This window comes from Rhinoraja longicauda, chromosome 29 (assembly GCF_053455715.1).
Source record: "Rhinoraja longicauda isolate Sanriku21f chromosome 29, sRhiLon1.1, whole genome shotgun sequence".
Classification (NCBI taxonomy): Eukaryota; Metazoa; Chordata; class Chondrichthyes; order Rajiformes; family Arhynchobatidae; genus Rhinoraja; species Rhinoraja longicauda.
In genome coordinates this window covers 9,714,075-9,731,382 of record NC_135981.1, presented here as the reverse complement: position 1 = coordinate 9,731,382, position 17,308 = coordinate 9,714,075, and the positions used below count along the sequence as shown (strand labels likewise).

General features: G+C 41.6%; 1 protein-coding gene across 1 annotated transcript in view; it reads right to left on the bottom strand.

Annotated features, from left to right (window-relative positions):
- LOC144607527 (unconventional myosin-Id-like) overlaps window positions 1-17,308 on the bottom strand; it is a 296,615-nt gene that overhangs the window by 243,344 nt on the left and 35,963 nt on the right. Inside the window, exons 2-7 of the mRNA XM_078424424.1 lie at window positions 15,813-16,021; window positions 14,538-14,631; window positions 9,794-9,959; window positions 7,672-7,725; window positions 6,832-6,927; window positions 5,669-5,785 (exon numbers count right to left, since the gene is read on the bottom strand). Coding sequence (XP_078280550.1) covers window positions 5,669-5,785; window positions 6,832-6,927; window positions 7,672-7,725; window positions 9,794-9,959; window positions 14,538-14,631; window positions 15,813-16,021 — 736 coding nt within the window. The remainder of the gene's footprint in view (window positions 1-5,668; window positions 5,786-6,831; window positions 6,928-7,671; window positions 7,726-9,793; window positions 9,960-14,537; window positions 14,632-15,812; window positions 16,022-17,308) is intronic.

The window sequence follows — 17,308 nt, the reverse complement described above, 5'->3', positions numbered from 1 at the left end:
CGTTGAAATCCTGAATGTGGGGTACGGGGTATCGGTCCGCCGCGGTAGCGGCGTTCAGTCGCCGATAATCCCCGCAAGGCCGCCAGCCACCGCTTGCCTTGGGGACCATGTGAAGTGGGGACGCCCATGGACTGTTCGATGGTCGAACGATCCCCAAGGATTCCATGTCGCGGAATTCCTGCCGCGCCAGACGCAATTTATCCGGCGGAAGTCGGCGCGCTCGTGCGTGGAGGGGTGGGCCGGTCGTGACGATGAAATGCACCACCCCATGCTTGGGGTTTGACGTACGAAATTGTGGCGCCGTGATGTCCGGGAATTCCGCCAGGATTCGAGCATAGGTGGATTCGACCGATGACAGCGGTCGAGCAACAGGACAGACCAACCCTAATGTAATGGGCTGCATTGTTGCACTGTGGATCAATTGCTGCCTCCTGACATCCACCAGGAGGGAATGCGCCCGCAAAAAGTCCGCCCCGAGCAACGGTTGGGAGACGTCGGCCACGGTGAACTGCCAAGTAAAGTGGCAAGAGCCGATGGTGATCTTCACCGTGCGCACACCATAGGTGCGAATGCTGGTTCCATTCGCAGCGGTGAGGGCGGAACCGCGCTTCCCAGAATGAATGTCCTGCATCGAAGGAGGCAGCACGCTCAACTCTGCCCCGGTATCCACAAGAAAACGATTACCCGAAACCCGATCCCAAGCAAAAAGGCGGTGAATCTGGCCGGCCGCCGCGGGGTCTACTGGCAGCCGGCCACAGCGTTTCCCGGATACGCGCATGGCAGGCGGCATCGTCGGGCTGCAGCACCCCAGCGCTGGTGGTAATAACACCAGTTCTTAACCAAGGTGTTGTCTGAAGCCTGCTGTCGTTGAAAAGCAGGTGCAGTACCTGCGGCTGCCGCCGGGGGAGCCCGTGCAGGCCTCCGGGGCGCAGGTTTGACTCCTTCCACAAACGCCCCTCCCGACCAGGCTATTTCGGGCGCTGCCGGAGTGACGTGCAGCGTCATGACGTCATCACTGCGCGCCGCCCAAAGGGCGTCTGCACGCCTGCCGAGGGCCTGGAGATCATCAAAAGGCCCTTCACTGAGCTGCATGCGAATGTCGGACGGCAGTAAGTGGAGAAATACATAGTCAAAAAGGAGGCAAGGTTTGTGACCGTCCAGCAACGCGAGCATGTCACCAAGCAGCGCGGATGGGCGCCGGTCGCCCAGGGGAGGCATGTGGAGGATCCTTTTGGCCCGCTCCATCCTCGGGAGCCGGTAAGTTTCCAGCAATAGATCTTTTAGCGCATCGTATTTACCTTGGGTCGGTAGGTCGGCGAGGAACTCGGTTACCCGCTGGACCGTGTCCTGGTCCAGGGCTCCAACCAGGTAGAAAAACCGTGTATCATCCGACCGGATGGACTTAAGCTGGAAATATACCTCAGCTTGCTGGAACCAGACGTGGGGTCGGTGGGTCCAAAAGGTAGGGAGGGCTACAGAAATTGCCTCGATAGCTGGTGTAGCGCCCTCGGACAGCGAGGCGAAGGCTGAGCTCCATGTCTTGTCCATTTTTCTATAATGGACCGTTCGGGGTCACCAATGTAGTGGGCCAAGTAGGCCGAAATAACGACAAGTAGTCAAGGTTAACGAAAGTGTGTTTACTGTATCTCTGGAACTCCAAAAGGCAATGAGAGTCATGCGGTCCTTGACCTTTATACTCCTGGCCGAAGTCCGCCTCCTTGGCTCGACCCATTCCCGTGCCGAGGGGTCGTGAGTGGTATGGCCCGACCCTCGGGAGCCGCCACACAAACTATTGAATTGAACTTTCGTTACATTGGACAAGCAATCCAAAGGCTATATACCAAGCCATCTGGTGAGTTTCAGTATAGTACATAATTATGAGTGCACGTTTCAATGAATATTCATTTAAATGAATATAGTGGTTCTTTGCAGTACTAATATCAAAGTTTACCCATTCTACTTTAAGCTGGATATGCCTGCCACCACATGGGTCTACCTGAAATTTATCACCAAAGTGACTTCGGCACCAGAGTGTATTAATGTTCATTCATAAATTTCCTGCAAATTCCCAACACTTCATCAAGGGAGCCTGCAACTGAACCTGTGCCATGTTAGACCCTGGGTTCAGAAAATATATTTGAATGGAATCCATTTTACACAGTTTTATCATTTTAATATTTATATTTGATGTTCTAATTAGGATATTAATTTTTACATGCAATTAGTTTTCTTTTTATTTAATTATCCTGATAGTCACAGGTTGATATTTCCTGTTTCAATCATTTTCTGAGCACTAGGCATTGATTAACTGATTATAATGTTTTCTGCATTTATGTGGTAGGGGTTTGGTCTGAGTGTGGCTTGTGATTTACTTTTGTCCAAAGAACCTTGCACTGTGTAACGAGTTTGAAGATGTTTTCAGTGGAAGAGTTGTTTCTAGAAAATGTGTTAAATCCAAGTGCAGACTTGGTACGTTGGTGAAGCTGTATGAAAATTCTGAGCATCATAACACAGAAATCCGATTCAGACAACAAGTGAAGCAAACATTTCTTGTTCAGGAACATGGCAATAATAATGTAATGGAGCTCATGAATGGTGTACTGAGCCTAAAGGTTTATTCTACTTAGTTTAGTTCTTCATTTATACCTGTTTTGCTTAGGGTGCATATCAGTACACAAATATATAGAAGTTTAATTGTTTTATTGTTTTTTTCCGTTTTTAAATCAACATTTTCTATTGTATACAACTCTTGAGTGAAACAAATTCCTGAAATTAGCTCAGTTTGTTTTCTGTCTGGTATTACTAAATCATAATAATGGTTATCCACACATTTTGCCACTAGATGGTAGTATATGGTAGATTAATGACGAATAAGATTAATAACATGGTTTAGACAAGGTGGAACTTGTCAAATGCATTCAGGAAAGTTTCCTTTGGCAATGTGTAGAGGGCCCATCAAGGCAGAGGGCAAAGCTCGATCTCTGGGACGGACAAGTGACTGAAGTATCGGTGGGCGAGTGTTTTGGGAAATATAGAACCCGAGTTCTATTAGATTTTAAATTGTTATGGACAGGGCAGGCCCACAAATAAAATTCTGGAAAAAAAGAGACATAGTGCTGGAGTAAGTCAGCATCTCTGGAGACGATGGATAGGTGATGTTTCGTGTCGGGAACCTACTTTAGATGGATTGTCATGGGGAGGGTGGGGGGGGGGGTTGGAAGAGAGGAAGGGTGGGCACAGGGAAGAGAACAGATGATAAAGGGGGAGAGGGTAGTAAAGAAGGAGGGGGGGGGGGAGGGGGTTTGGTCAGTTACCTAAAATCGGAGAATACAATGTTCATACCATTTGGGTGTAAGTTATCCAAGCGGAATATGAGGTACTGTTCTATCACTTTGCATGTGGCCTAACTCTGGTAATGGAGGTGGCCCAGGACAGAAAGATCAGTAGGGTAATGGGAACACGAGTTAAAATGGTTAGTAACTGGGAGATCCAGTAGGTCTTATGGAACCGAGCGAAAGTGTTTGTCGAAATGGTCACCGAATCTACGCTTGGTCTCGCCAAAGAGGGCCACATGAGGAACACTGGGTGCATTAGATTAAGTTAGAGGAGGTGTAGTACACCTCTGTCTCACCTAGAACGACTGCTGGGGTCCGAAAATGGATTTATGAGAGGAAGTATAGTGACACATGTTACATCTCCTGCGGTAGCAGAGGAATGTACCTAATCAGTGGTTTGGTTGGGAAGGGATAAGTGAACCTGGGAGTTGGATGGAGCGTTCTCTATAGAAGGTGGAAAGGAGGATGGGACGATGTGACTGGTGGTGGGATCAAGTTGAAGGTGGCAGAAATGACAGAGAATAATGTGTTGGATGTGGCGTTCACCCTTTAAAGTTCTCCCTCCTTGAATCTTATGGCTTAACTTTTTTTAAACAAAGGTCATTTGTACCAATGTCTCCTTACATTGCAAAGTCTAAGTCTTTTGATTTAAATTAATTTGTTCATCCAATAGATTATCCAGAGATCCCCTCCATCTTACACTTTAGCAAGGACCATTAAAAAAAACTTGTCTTGATTGGAACTAAAACTGGTAGGTTCGTATTGTAATACTCATCTCAAGTTCCATGAGAATCTGGAGAATAATCTGCATTCTGGAATCAGAAACTGGTGTGCAAATACTTAGTGTACATCTCTATTTTATATTTTAGCCTAATTCTTTATTGATTAGCAAGTAGTGTCTCATTTTTTTAGCAATCTGTTTTTTAGGACTCTGGAACACTTTTTTTCTTTTCTGTTAGTTGTCTGTAACATTCTTCAACTTTTTACTTTCATAGTTACAAAGCATGGCAGAGTACTTTCAACACAGAGGAAGTTCTATTCTGAGCTCTGCACACTTAGGCTTTCTTCAGTTTATTGATTTGATCTTTGTCATGGCAATATTCGCAATGGTCTTAAATCATGCCACATCATGGACATTATTGCGAGTTCAGTCTCCATACTTTTATATCACTCATATCTTCTGGGTCGTACTCCATTACCACACCCAATTTATTAATTTGCTTCCAGTATGTTGCTGTATGGCTCCTGTCTTTGTGACAACAATGCTCTTCTCAATTATATTTTTCATATAGTATCATAGTCTTTGGGATCTTCAAAGAAAAATTATATTAATCTGGATGTCAATGGTCCTAAGATAGACACAAAAAGGTAGACTAACTCAGCGGGTCAGACAGCATCTTTGGAGAAAAGGAATATATTCAATTTCTGGTTGAGACACTTCTTCAAATTGTCCTACCCTGTCCTACGTCAATGGTCTCACCATGTCCATAATCCCCATACACTTGCAGTTACCTTGTCCAAATGTGGAGGGCTAATCTCACTCAAGACCTCAACTTTGACATATAATCATTTCTCAGTAGCAAACAGGCCTCAAATAACAGTGAAAAGAACACCCCCACGGATTGTGCCTGGTAGACTTTGACAGCAAGTGAAGCGGTCAATGGAGCTATGACTTCTCTCAAAGGTATCAAGAATTTTAATATCTGTAATATTCAGTGATTTCAAAAGTATTCAAATTGAAGTGAATTATTAAAATAAAATCTTCTGAAAATGAAAAACATAGACACATCCACAACACCATTAGAATATCATAACTAGGCAGTAATTTAATAGCATAATGAAGAAAATATTACTTGTAAACAACTCTATAAGGAGTTAATGAAATGTGATGACAAGGATTTATGTAGCGGCTTTAACAAAATATATCTTACAAACTGTAGCACTGCTGATGACTAGGCACAATTTTGCAGTAAAGATAGAGGGGCCAAACAAATAATCAGTTGGATTTAAATTTAAGGCTTTTTAATGTGGGGAGAGAGATGGTAAATGAAAAGAGATAAAATCAGAGGGGCTAAGCCAAGCAGCCCAAATTTGTACACTTCGATCGAGTTTTTAAAGGATAAAATAACCACGTTTTACATTTTCATTAATGCACACACTCTGTCAAACCGGGCTGTTGATTTCTTACTTCAAAATATCATTCGGATAGCACACCATTTCTCCCCGAAATTGGCATGAACCTACATGAATACATTGTCTATGCATATATAACAGAAGATGGACTATCTGTAGGTTCCTACAAGTCCATTACCCACAAGAAAAACTGGACCTACCAGATGCAGAATGGTGGCGAGGATTTTGTAAACTGTTTGAATCTCTTCAGCCGTGAACCCAATCACTTTCATAGCATCTGCGACAGCCTTAAAGTCAGCAGCATCGTTTATAGCAGACTGTGTAAAATGAACTTAAAGTTAGACAAACCATTTTATGCACAACACAAACCACAAAAAGCAAGCAAATCCTACGTGATGGATAACATAGTGCTTATATCGATATCATATCATCATATCATATATCTACAGCCGGAAACAGGCCTTTTCGGCCCTCCAAGTCCGTGCCGCCCAGTGATCCCCGTACATTAACTATCCTACACCCACTAGGGACAATTTTCACATTCACCCAACCAATTAACCTACATGCCTGTACGTCTTTGGAGTGTGGGAGGAAACCGAAGATCTCGGAGAAAACCCACGCAGGTCACGGCGAGAACGTACAAACTCCTTACAGTGCAGCACCCGTAGTCAGGATCGAACCTGAGTCTCCGGCGCTGCATTCGCTGTAAAGCAGCAACTCTACCGCTGCGCTACCGTGCCGCCCTAGAGTTGGGCATTCGAGTGAATTCATCGATTTCCCCCCACCCCCCACCCCACCCCACTGAATTCTTCAAACATAATCAGTTTAATGATAGATTACTTGGAACAGATCATGGAGCCTCCAATTTGAGTATGAAATAGGTTTAATGCAGTTACTCAATGGTGAATGCAGGGCTGAAGGGCTATTTCCATGTTGTATGACTAACTACAATTGCAATTCACTGATTATTAGCATACGAGTGCATGCATGAATATGCTCACAAGATTATGTTAATTGTAAAAGGCATCCCAGGCACATTTCCCCAAACACCCTTTCCCAGAAATTGTCTGAAATGTTCAAAAGACCCCATAGTCTAGTGCAGCACTGGCAGTTAAATCTACTGCAGTCTTTAAAATGTGATTACTTTCCCTTTCTTCCAAAGATGTGCACAGTGCTCCCTTCCCCACATCTATCACCATCCTCTCCTGAAGACACAAAAAGTTGACAGAAAAGCGAGAAAAAACTTCCAGTCATAGATTTTTTAATTTTTACGTCTGTCTCTATTCGTAATTCAGATATTACATGTTGAGAAGGGTAAGCAAATGGGTTGCAAAATTCCTCTCTTTTCTTGCTAGGATCTTACCTTTACTACTCCACCACTTTTGATGAAATTGTAGGTAGTAGGATTTTTCTCAATGTGCAAAGATCGCAGCAACTTTTCAGGTCCACCCAAGAGTAACTAAAGTATAAATACATCATTTTCAAATTAAATACATAAGATTTGCTTAAGCTGGGGGGGGGGGGGGGGGTCTAAACCCTGAAGACCAATAATATGTCATCCCCAAGGAGCAGCACAATGGCGCAACAGTAGAGTTGCTCCCTCACGGCACCAGAGACCCAGGTTCAATCCTGACTGCGGGTGCTGTCAGTGCAGAGATTGTACGATCTTCGTGATTGTGTGGGTTTTCTCTGGGTACTCCGGCTTCCTCCCACATTCCAAACATTTGCAGGTTTAGAGGTTAATTGGCTTTGGTAAAATTACCCCATGTGTATCGAATGGGAAACTGGTCTAACATAGAACTAGTGTACGGGTGTTTAATGGTCGGCATGGAGTCAGTGGGCCGAAGGGCCTGTTTCTACACTGTATCTCAAAACTAAACAAAGGTAGCAAATAGCACTTCAGTAGTGTCCACTGCCTCAAGGCGCCAGAGACCCAAGTTCTTTCCTAACCCTGGATACTGTCTGTATGGAGATGGTACTATCTGTGTGATCAGATGGGTTTCCTCTTGGCGCTCCAGTTTCCTCCTGCATCCAAGATTTGTGCAGGTTTTTAGGTTAAGTGGCTAGTTTAAATTGTTCCACGTTTTAGTGAGCCATAGAATCTGAGGTGAAGGCAGGCAGGGTGAGGAGTACTTGGTCAGAATGCGCATAAGAAATTGAATATCCCAAATGGCTTATAAAGCAATTATTTATTCATACTAACCTGGTAAAATGAGTGAAAGCTTCTCTCTCCACTCTGCTGCACAATAACCCTAGACTATTAAACAAGAATCATTACTGATTTAGATAGAGCATCAGTCAAGCAGGATTTACAACATTTATGTTAGAAATGCAATTGATTTAACTTAATTAAATAATCAATAAATGCAATTAAATTATTCATTTCAACATGAAGCTTCAAATATATATGCAATTTCAGTGATGACAATTTAATTTAAATATTTAGCACAAGAAATGTCTTCAGTTAATCCACTCCCCAATAAATATTTTACCAAAGTTAAAAATAAAACAAAATTCAAATTAGTATTAAAAGAACAGAAACCAGGATTCATTTTGTGGCTTGGGGACTGTTGCATCCACCTTTTATGTTCTTTTTGAGTTTAAAAAAATAGCTTTCAGTATTTAACTATCACATTCTTCAGTCCAAACGCATTTAGAAACTTACAATGAAGGAAGCTTACACTTTGGCATAAAAACCCATTCACATCTCTGAGGAGACAGCACAGAAGAGAGAGGGGAAAGAGTTGGATTGAACTGCATTTATTTCAAAGCTAGTGGCCTGTTAGGCAAGGCAGATGAACTCAGGGCATGGATAGGTATGTGAACTGGGACATTACAGCCATTACAGAAACCTGGCTCCGGTTTCTGTAGACTGTTTAATGTCTGACAGTTTAATGTTCCAGCGTGCAGGTGCTAAAAGAAAGATAGAGGAGGGAGTTGCTTTATTTGTTTAAAGAGAACATTACGACATTAGTCCGAGATGACCTTACTGACGGATCATCCAATGAATCTACATGGATGGATTTGAGACATAAAAAGGGGATTATCAATTTATTGGGATTTTACTATAAGCCGCCAAATAGTCAACAAGAACTAGTGGGGCAGCAATTATGCCAGGAGATTGCAGGCTGCTGCAGATTAATAGGGTTGTCAAAGCAGGGGAGTTCCCAATATAGACTGGGACTGCCAAGTGCCTAGATGGGGTGGAATTTGTCAAGCATGTGGAGGGCCCTACAAGGAAGTGGGCAAAGCTTGACCTACTCTTTGAAAATGTCTCCATCCATCCCCCATCCTAGTTCTCTGACCAGTCTTACTGTCCCCAAGATTAAATTTTATCTTTGTATGCTTCGTTGTCATCTTCCCCTAGCTAACGATGATCTATTCTACATTTTCCTTGACCTTCGTCACCTTTGATGTCTTGTTTTTACACCTTGCGTAGCGCAGCGGTAGAGTTGCTGCTTTACAGCGAATGCAGCGCCGGAGACTCAGGTTCGATCCTGACTACGGGTGCTGCACTGTAAGGAATTTGTACGTTCTCCCCGTGACCTGCATGGGTTTTCTCCGAGATCTTCGGTTTCCTCCCACACTCCAAAGACGTACAGGTTTGTAGGTTAATTGGCTGGGTAAATGTAAAAAATTGTCCCTAGTGGGTGTAGGATAGTGTTAATGTACGGGGATCGCTGGGCGGCGCGGACTTGGTGGGCCGAAAAGGCCTGTTTCCACGCTGTATATATATGATATGATATATATGATATGATATGATATGATATATCTCTGTGTCTCACTCTCCCCTGACTCTCAGTCTGAAGGGTCTCGACCCAAAACATCACCCATTCCTTCTATCCAGAGATGAGTTACCCCAAAATTTGTGTCTATCTTCTTTGGAAAATGGGCAGAGCAAATGACTGATGTGTCAGTGTACGAGCCTTTTAGGACCAGCAACCACAGTTCCATTAGCTTTAGAATAGTTATGGATTAGGACACGGCTGCTCCACAAGTTAAAGTTCTAAATTGGGGCAAGGCCAATTTTCATGGTATTGGACAGAAACTTGTGAAAGTTGATTGGAGTAGATTGTTTACTGGCAAAGGGTGTCTGGAAACTGAGAATTTTAATACTGTAAATCATTCAAAAAACTTAATATATCAACATTTTAATATTTAAACCAGAGGGCAGCTCCACAACATAGTTTCACTGATTGCCCTTTACTGGATGAATCCCAAAGCTTCACTTTCAGTAGTGCATAATTATCAAATGAACTGAAACATGAATTCAATTTTCCTCTCCATAGCCACTGAAGTTTTTTTTTGGTAACAACAATTCTTACTTTTTCCAGCAGATAGTTATTGATGTGGCCACCTATAGGGTCACCTTTAAAATCAAAGTTAATATCCATGTACTTTCCAAATCGACTAGAATTATCATTGCGGGTGGTCTTCGCATTTCCAAAGGCTTCCAATACACAATTTGATTTTAATAGTGTGTTCTTTACCCTGCAACAGGAATAAAAACAGGCCATATTAATGCAGAGTTATATAGGCAAATTTATAATTGTATTCATCTCAGAACCACACTAGGTAGTCAAATCATTAAGTAGTGGCAAGCAGTGGATACATTTGCATAACTATTTCAAATTCAGCTTGAGGTTAAAGTAGGAAATTGCTCTTTAATGCTATATCTATATATATATATATATATATATATATATAAACGTAGCACAAAAAGTAAGGAAATTTGTGTTTGGTAGATTATTTATTTGTTGTAACAATGCTTCTTGGCAATAAATCTTATACCGTTGGAAAGCCTGTTTATTTCCCTTTTAAATGGTGCCACATTTGTAAGGAACATGCATTTGTGGGATGAGCAGCAGAACTGAGTATGTGGGTTGTGCCCATGAAAAATCTGCCAAATCTTCTCTGCCAATGCCAAACAGCTTATTCTACCATTGACTCTTGTTCGGTGTTGTTTGGTGGATTGGATGATTGAAGTCTGAAGAAACAAGACATATTGGCAATTTAACAATTTATTCATTTAATAAACAGGAGCCTCAGTAGCGTGTGGAAGAACCATACACAGCCACAATAGCCTGGCACCTCCTCCTCATGCTGGTCACCAGCCTGGTCACACACTGTTGTGGGATGGCATCCCATTCTTCAACCAGCATTTGTCGCAAGTCAGCCAACGTGGTTGTGTTGGTCACTCTGGCACGAACAGCATGCCCAAGCTGATCCCACAAGTGTTCAATGGGGTTGAGGTCAGGACTGCTGGCAGGCCATTCCATCCTCTCCACTCCCAAATTCTGGAGGTAGTCTCTGAGAAACCCTGCTCTGTGGGGGCGAGCATTGTCATCTTGGAGGATAGAGTTCGGTCCCAGACTGTGGAGATATGGGATTGCCACTGGTTGCAGAATCTCATCTCGATATCTCTCTGCATTGAGATTGCCTCCAATGATGACAAGCCTCGTTTTTCCAGTGAGGGAGATGCCGCCCCACACCATCACACTGCCTCCACCAAAAGATGTTACTCTATCGGTGCAGCAATCAGCATAGCGTTCTCCGCGTCTTCTCCACACTTTGACCCTATGATCCAACTGCCGTAGGCAGAATCTGGACTCATCGCTGAACATAACGTTCCTCCACATGTTCAGGTTCCAGTGCACGTGTTGCCGACACTAGCGCAAACGGGCCTGACGGTGAAGGGCAGTCATGGCAGGCCTCCTGGCAGCCCTATGAGACCGGAGATCGGCTGCGTGCAGTCTGTTCCGAATTGTCTGGGCAGAGAGCCGTCGGCCATATCGTCCTGCAATCCTTGACTGCAAATCTGTAGAAGACAGCCTACGGTTCCTAAGTGCTGACAGGGTGAGGAAACGGTCTTCTTCGGGTGTCGTCTTCTTGGGACGCCCACTTCGCGGCCTGTCTCTGACATCCCCCGTTATATGGAACTTGGCCTTCACTTTGGAGATGGTACTAGGGCTCACTCCAAATAATGCCGCAACTTGGTTTTGCGGAACACCAGCTTGAAGTTGCCTTATCGCACGGGCCCTATCCAGATCAGTCAAACGTGGCATGCCGATTCTTGGAGAAGACACCTACTGGCCACTGTAGCAGGGCCCATGCTCACAGATGCTGCCAATCAGGTGCCAATCAGGCACCTGATTGTCAGCACCTGGGGGTACCAGAAGCTCAAAACAAGAGTCAATAGCAACAGCAGAATAAGCTGTTTGGCATTGGCAGAGAAGATTTGGCAAATTTTTCATGGGCGCAACCCATATACTCAGCTCTGCTGCTCATCCCACAAATGCATGTTCCTTACAAATGTGGCACCATTTAAAAGGGAAATAAACAGGCTTTCCAACGGTATAAGATTTATTGCCAAGAAGCATTGTTACAACAAAGAAATAATCTACCAAACACAAATTTCCTTACTTTTTGTGCTATGTTTATATATATATATATCATTGCAAGACCAATTTGATCCAGTGATTATCATTTTACGATATAAGGCCTTATTCAAAAGAAAGTCAATTATTGCCTGACTGGAGGAGCTACAGAAAAACACAATAACATGAAGATAGTTTATTAGCAGAGAGCATAAACCAGTTTTGGTTTGTGGGTTCAAAGAGTTGCCAAAGGTGACTGATCAATTTTCTTGAAATACAGTAACTAAGTGGCACTATGGCTGGAAATGTTGCTGCCTCACAGGTTCAAGGATCCAGCTTTGATCCTGAACTTGGGTGCTGTCTGCACAGTTTGTATATCATCTTAGTGACTATGCTCCAGTTTTCTCTCACATCCCAAAGATATATTGATGAGTTAATTGGCAACTATAAGCGTATGTGATGTTAAAAACAAACAAGAGGACCTCATGGGCATGTGTGAGGGAGATTATATTGAAGTAGTATAATGGGAGGCATAATGGGGCCAAGGGATTTGCTCCTCAGTAGTTGGATGGACCTGATGGGATGAATTCCCTCCTTCTGTGTCTTTAGTATAAGGTAAGATGTGGTGAATGATCATAAGACTGAAAATAATCCAAATGAATCTACAACAGAAAAAAAAAATTTAAACAAAATTGCCAATGGGCCAATACTGTTCAGCAAAAGGGGACACTGCATTGTGTGGAATGATAATTTTTAAATCACTATTTTATTCTGAGCAATACTTCACAATTATATTCACATTATTTATAAATGTAAATTCAGAGTAGAGAAAACTGGTTTTAGTTCTCCTAAAAGCCCTAGATTCCACAGGATCTAAATAGAATCTATTCACTTTGGTCAAGGTTTATAATAAAGTATTGTTTTGAACAGAGGTCATGTGAGAATTATAAGGCTATGTACAGAATAAATAATGTCAAATAGTGTCAAACTTTAAGAAGCAACCTAGTCATCATCTCCCATTCTTTATAGACTGATTGCAAAATAAATTGAAATGGTACTGCTGGCATTTCTGCTGGTCATTTTGCCAACATTCATCTTTCACTATAAAGGTGAATGGCAATAAAGGGGGCTTTTTCTGGTTGGCTGCCAATAACTAGCAGAGTTCTGCAGGGGTTGGTGCTGGGGCTGCTACTCTTCATGTTGAATATTAATGATTTGGATGAGGGGATTGAAGGCTTTCTGGCCAAGTTTGCAGATGATATGAAAATAGGTGGAGGTGCAGGTAGTGTAGAGAAAGTAGGGACTCTGCAGAAGGACTTGGACAGGTTGGGCAGAGAAGTGGCAGGTGGAATAAAGGCGTAGACTATTTTCTAAATGGGGAGAGAATCCAGAAATTGGAGGTGCAAAGAGAGTTGGGAGTGCAGGTGTAGGATTCCCAAAAAGTTAATCATTTATTTATTTTGAGAGGGCTTGCATTTATTTCAAGAGGGCTTGTATACAAAAACAGGGTAGTAACACCGAGGCTCTATAAAGCGCTGGTCAGGCCGCATATGGAATAGTGTGAGCAGTTTTGGGCAACATATCTGAGGAAGGTTGTGCTGGCTATGAGAGGGTCCAGAGAATGGCTTACAAGAACGATCCCAGGAATGAGTAGGTTAACATATGATGAGCGTTTGACAGCACTAGGCCTGTACTCGCTGCAGTTTAGAAGAATGAGGGGAGACCTCATCGAAACATACGGAATCGTGAAAGACTTGGATAGAGTGGATGTGGGGAGGATGTTTCAATTAGTGGGAGAGTCTAGGACTAGAGGTCATAGCCTCAGAATTAAAGGAGGTTCTTTTAGGAAGGCAATGAGGAAGAATTTCTTTAGTCAGAGGGTGATGAATCTGTGATTTAGTCAGAGGGCGATTAATTCTTTGCCACAGAAGGTTGTGGAGGCCATGTCAGTAGGTATTTTTAAGGCAGAGATAGATAGATTCTTGATTAGTATGGGTGTCAGAGGTTATGGGGAAAAGGTAGGAGAATGGGGTTAGGAGGGAGAGATTGATCAGCCATGATTGAATGGTGGAGTAGACTTGATGGGCCAAATGGCTTAATTCTGCTCCTATCACTTATGACCTTCACTAACATGTGCAGATTGTTTTCCATGCTCTGCTGTCTGTATAATATTTGTATGCACCCACAAAATTTGCTACTATATTCCATGAAAACCTGTTGCTGGGATCATATTTTATATCATTTGTGAGACTTGCTAAACTTGCATTATACATTGAGTCCAAAGGTTGGTTAAGAATGCACATGGAACTGGAGAGGATTGCAAGAAACTTAGTACTTGCTCTCCCTTACTGGTTGATGTAGATGACAATTTGGGCAACTAATTATTTTGAGATTGTTCTGTGTGGTGGTGCTTCAGGATCCAAATATTCCCAAAGATTGTAGCATGGCTTCTGGACCGATATTGTTTAATTACCTGGAAGCATGACGATTGGGTTTTCTGGACAAGATTGTTGCAAAATGAGTTATGGAAAAATAATAAAACTCAACTCGATAATCAACAATTAACACATAAAGCATCTTCAAAAGTCTGTGCATTAAGAATATTTTGCTTGCAGGTTAAAAAAATAATTTTTTTTAAATGTTATGCAAGGAAACAATGACTCAAAATCAACATAAATTAACCATTTACTACCTTTCCACTTCCTGTCTTTGGCTGGGATTTGTAATAGCTGCAATGAACTGCATGATATATTTACTAGCTTCAGTTTTACCAGCACCACTTTCCCCTGCAATCAGAAGGAAAATTTTATTCAATAAATTAGAACGATGACTTTCAAACATTAAAACTTAAAAGCATAAAATTCCTTGCAATCAACCAGTCAAACGGCAACTCTGCAAAACAGTATTTACTTCAGCAATACAGTTCTAAACCGTTTTATTTTATGGCTCAAAATATTATTTCCTTTCGCTGAAGGAATTTGAACAATAATATGGTCTCAGAGTGGAGGTCCATGCTTTTTCCCCATTACACCCAGGTAATTCAGATTTCTTTCATCTTTAGTTTGGCTTCTTTTTGGTCATTTTAAAACCAATAGCATGGCTGCAGAACTCAGCTCCTCAGTATGGAGGCTGTGTTGGTAATTAATAGGGTTCCTGCTGCACTACTTACCATTATTGAATACACAATGGCAGAAGACCAAAATAATAGTTTCCTATTTTAGAGAAATTCAGAATTCAGTAATTAATATTTTTTGCATGAGAACATTCGGGAATGCATCATGTCATTGGCAAGAAAACCTGTATCAGTAATACTGGCATCTTCAAACACACTGACCTGAAAATTCACCCTGTCAAACTATGAAAATTCCCACTAGATGACAGACATGAATACAACAGCACTGAAAATGCAATTAAAATCACTTTAATTTAAAGTTCCTTCAATTAAAACCAGGCATGGCTCACTGCAATTCTTCTGATTTAGCCAGTATCTCACTGGCTCAAACTGCTGTGCACAAAGCTCAGGATATCATGCACATGCAAATTTTCTTCGCGACCAACCACTAGTTTTAGAGTGGACAGAGAAAAGGTTCTGTTGGTCAGCAGATCAGAGGCTAGTAGTAGAAATTAAAAGTGGTGGTGAGGAAGGGAGGGGGAGCCCAATATCACGTGCATTAGAATGTTCTCTGCAATCTCCTGTCAATGCAAAGATGGAGTCAGTGAGGACATTGTTGGATGGAAAATTATGGAGAATGAAAAGGCGAATTATTAAGGGTTAATGGGTACATATGAGTTGAGTAGTTAGGCTTTCAAGCATCTGTCAGGGATAAGTGATTGAGACACCATCAGGTGGTGAAAAAACAAATGATCAGGTAGGCAAATATGCAATATAAAACATTGATGACAAGTTTCTTATTAAAGTAGCAAAGAATAAAGTTTCACAGTTCTACTTTAATTCAGCACTGTCTACCTGATATGACAATGCAGGTGTCTTTTGATCTTCTCTTCATGGCTTTGTATGTGGCATCTGCAATAGCAAATAGGTGAGGTGGCCTCTCATACAACTCGCGCCCTTTATATTGCTCAATGGTGTCCTTCCCGTAGATATTCATAGGACGGTAAGGGTTTACAGAAACCACCACTTCACCAATGTATGTATAAATTCTGCCCTTCTCAAACCTGCCATAAAGAATAAAAATAATTGTTATACAATGACAGTACAGACATTTTACTATACCATACAGCAAATGAAAAGGACACCTATCATATGAAATTTGGTGCCAGAAATCAATAATACATATGGAGTCAAACACAACTCTGGTACATTACAAATGTTACTATCTGTGCTATGATTTGACAAACATCACATGCAATTTACCTTCAGCATTTCGTGTAAATACAAGAGTTAATACAAGAGTTTTATTGAACAAACTGTTCAATAAACATTTTATAAGATAAGATTTATTTTCAATGTTCCGCGATACAGAGGCATATGAAGAGCACGGAGCTGATAGTTTGCTCTAGACAGAGCTGGTGTATGAATTGACTCCTTCTCTGCAGTAATAATTCTATGATTTTGTAAAACATCATTTTCCAATTGCCTATTAATTTGAGCAAAAAACATCAGTAATGATATATGCATATTGGTGTAATCTAGGTGAGTTTTACAAGAAGCATTTATTGTTCTGATGTACACAACAAAGATGGAATATGATTTCTATTCATTTTTAATCTCCATATACAAAGCACTTTTATTTGTTCATTGAAAGTGACACAGTGCAGCTGTCACAGCTCCAATGATGCAAATATCTTCAGCATTTCAAGTAAATATAAGAGTTAATACAAGAGTTTTATTGAACAAACTGTTCAATAAACATTTTATAAGATAAGATTTATTTTCAATGTTCCTAGATACAGAGGCATGTGAAAAGAGCATGGAGCTGATAGTTTGCTCTAGACAGAGCTGGTTTATGAATTGACTGCATCTATGCAGTAATAATTCTATGATTTTGTAAAACATCATTTTCCAACTGCCTATTAATTTGAGCAAAAAACATCAGTAACGATATATAAATATTAGTGTAATCTAGGTGAGTTTTACAAGAAGCATTTATTGTTCTGATGTACACAACAAAGATGGGAGAATATGATTTCTATTCATTTTAATCTCCATATACAAAGCACTTTTATTTGTTCATTGAAAGTGACACAGTGCAGCTGTCACAGCTCCAACGATGCAGGGTTAATTCTGACCTCAGTTGCGACTTGTGTGGAGTTTACATTTTCTCCCTGTAACCACAATAGATTTCTCCTTGGTGCGACAATTTTCTCCCACATCCCAAATATATAGCTGTGATTTGGTTAACAATAATTTTCCCTTTAGTGTAGACAGTCAATGGCAAAATCAGAGAGTGTTAATGGCAAGTGCGAGAGAATAAGTTGCAGGAAATAAGTGGGAGAATGGGA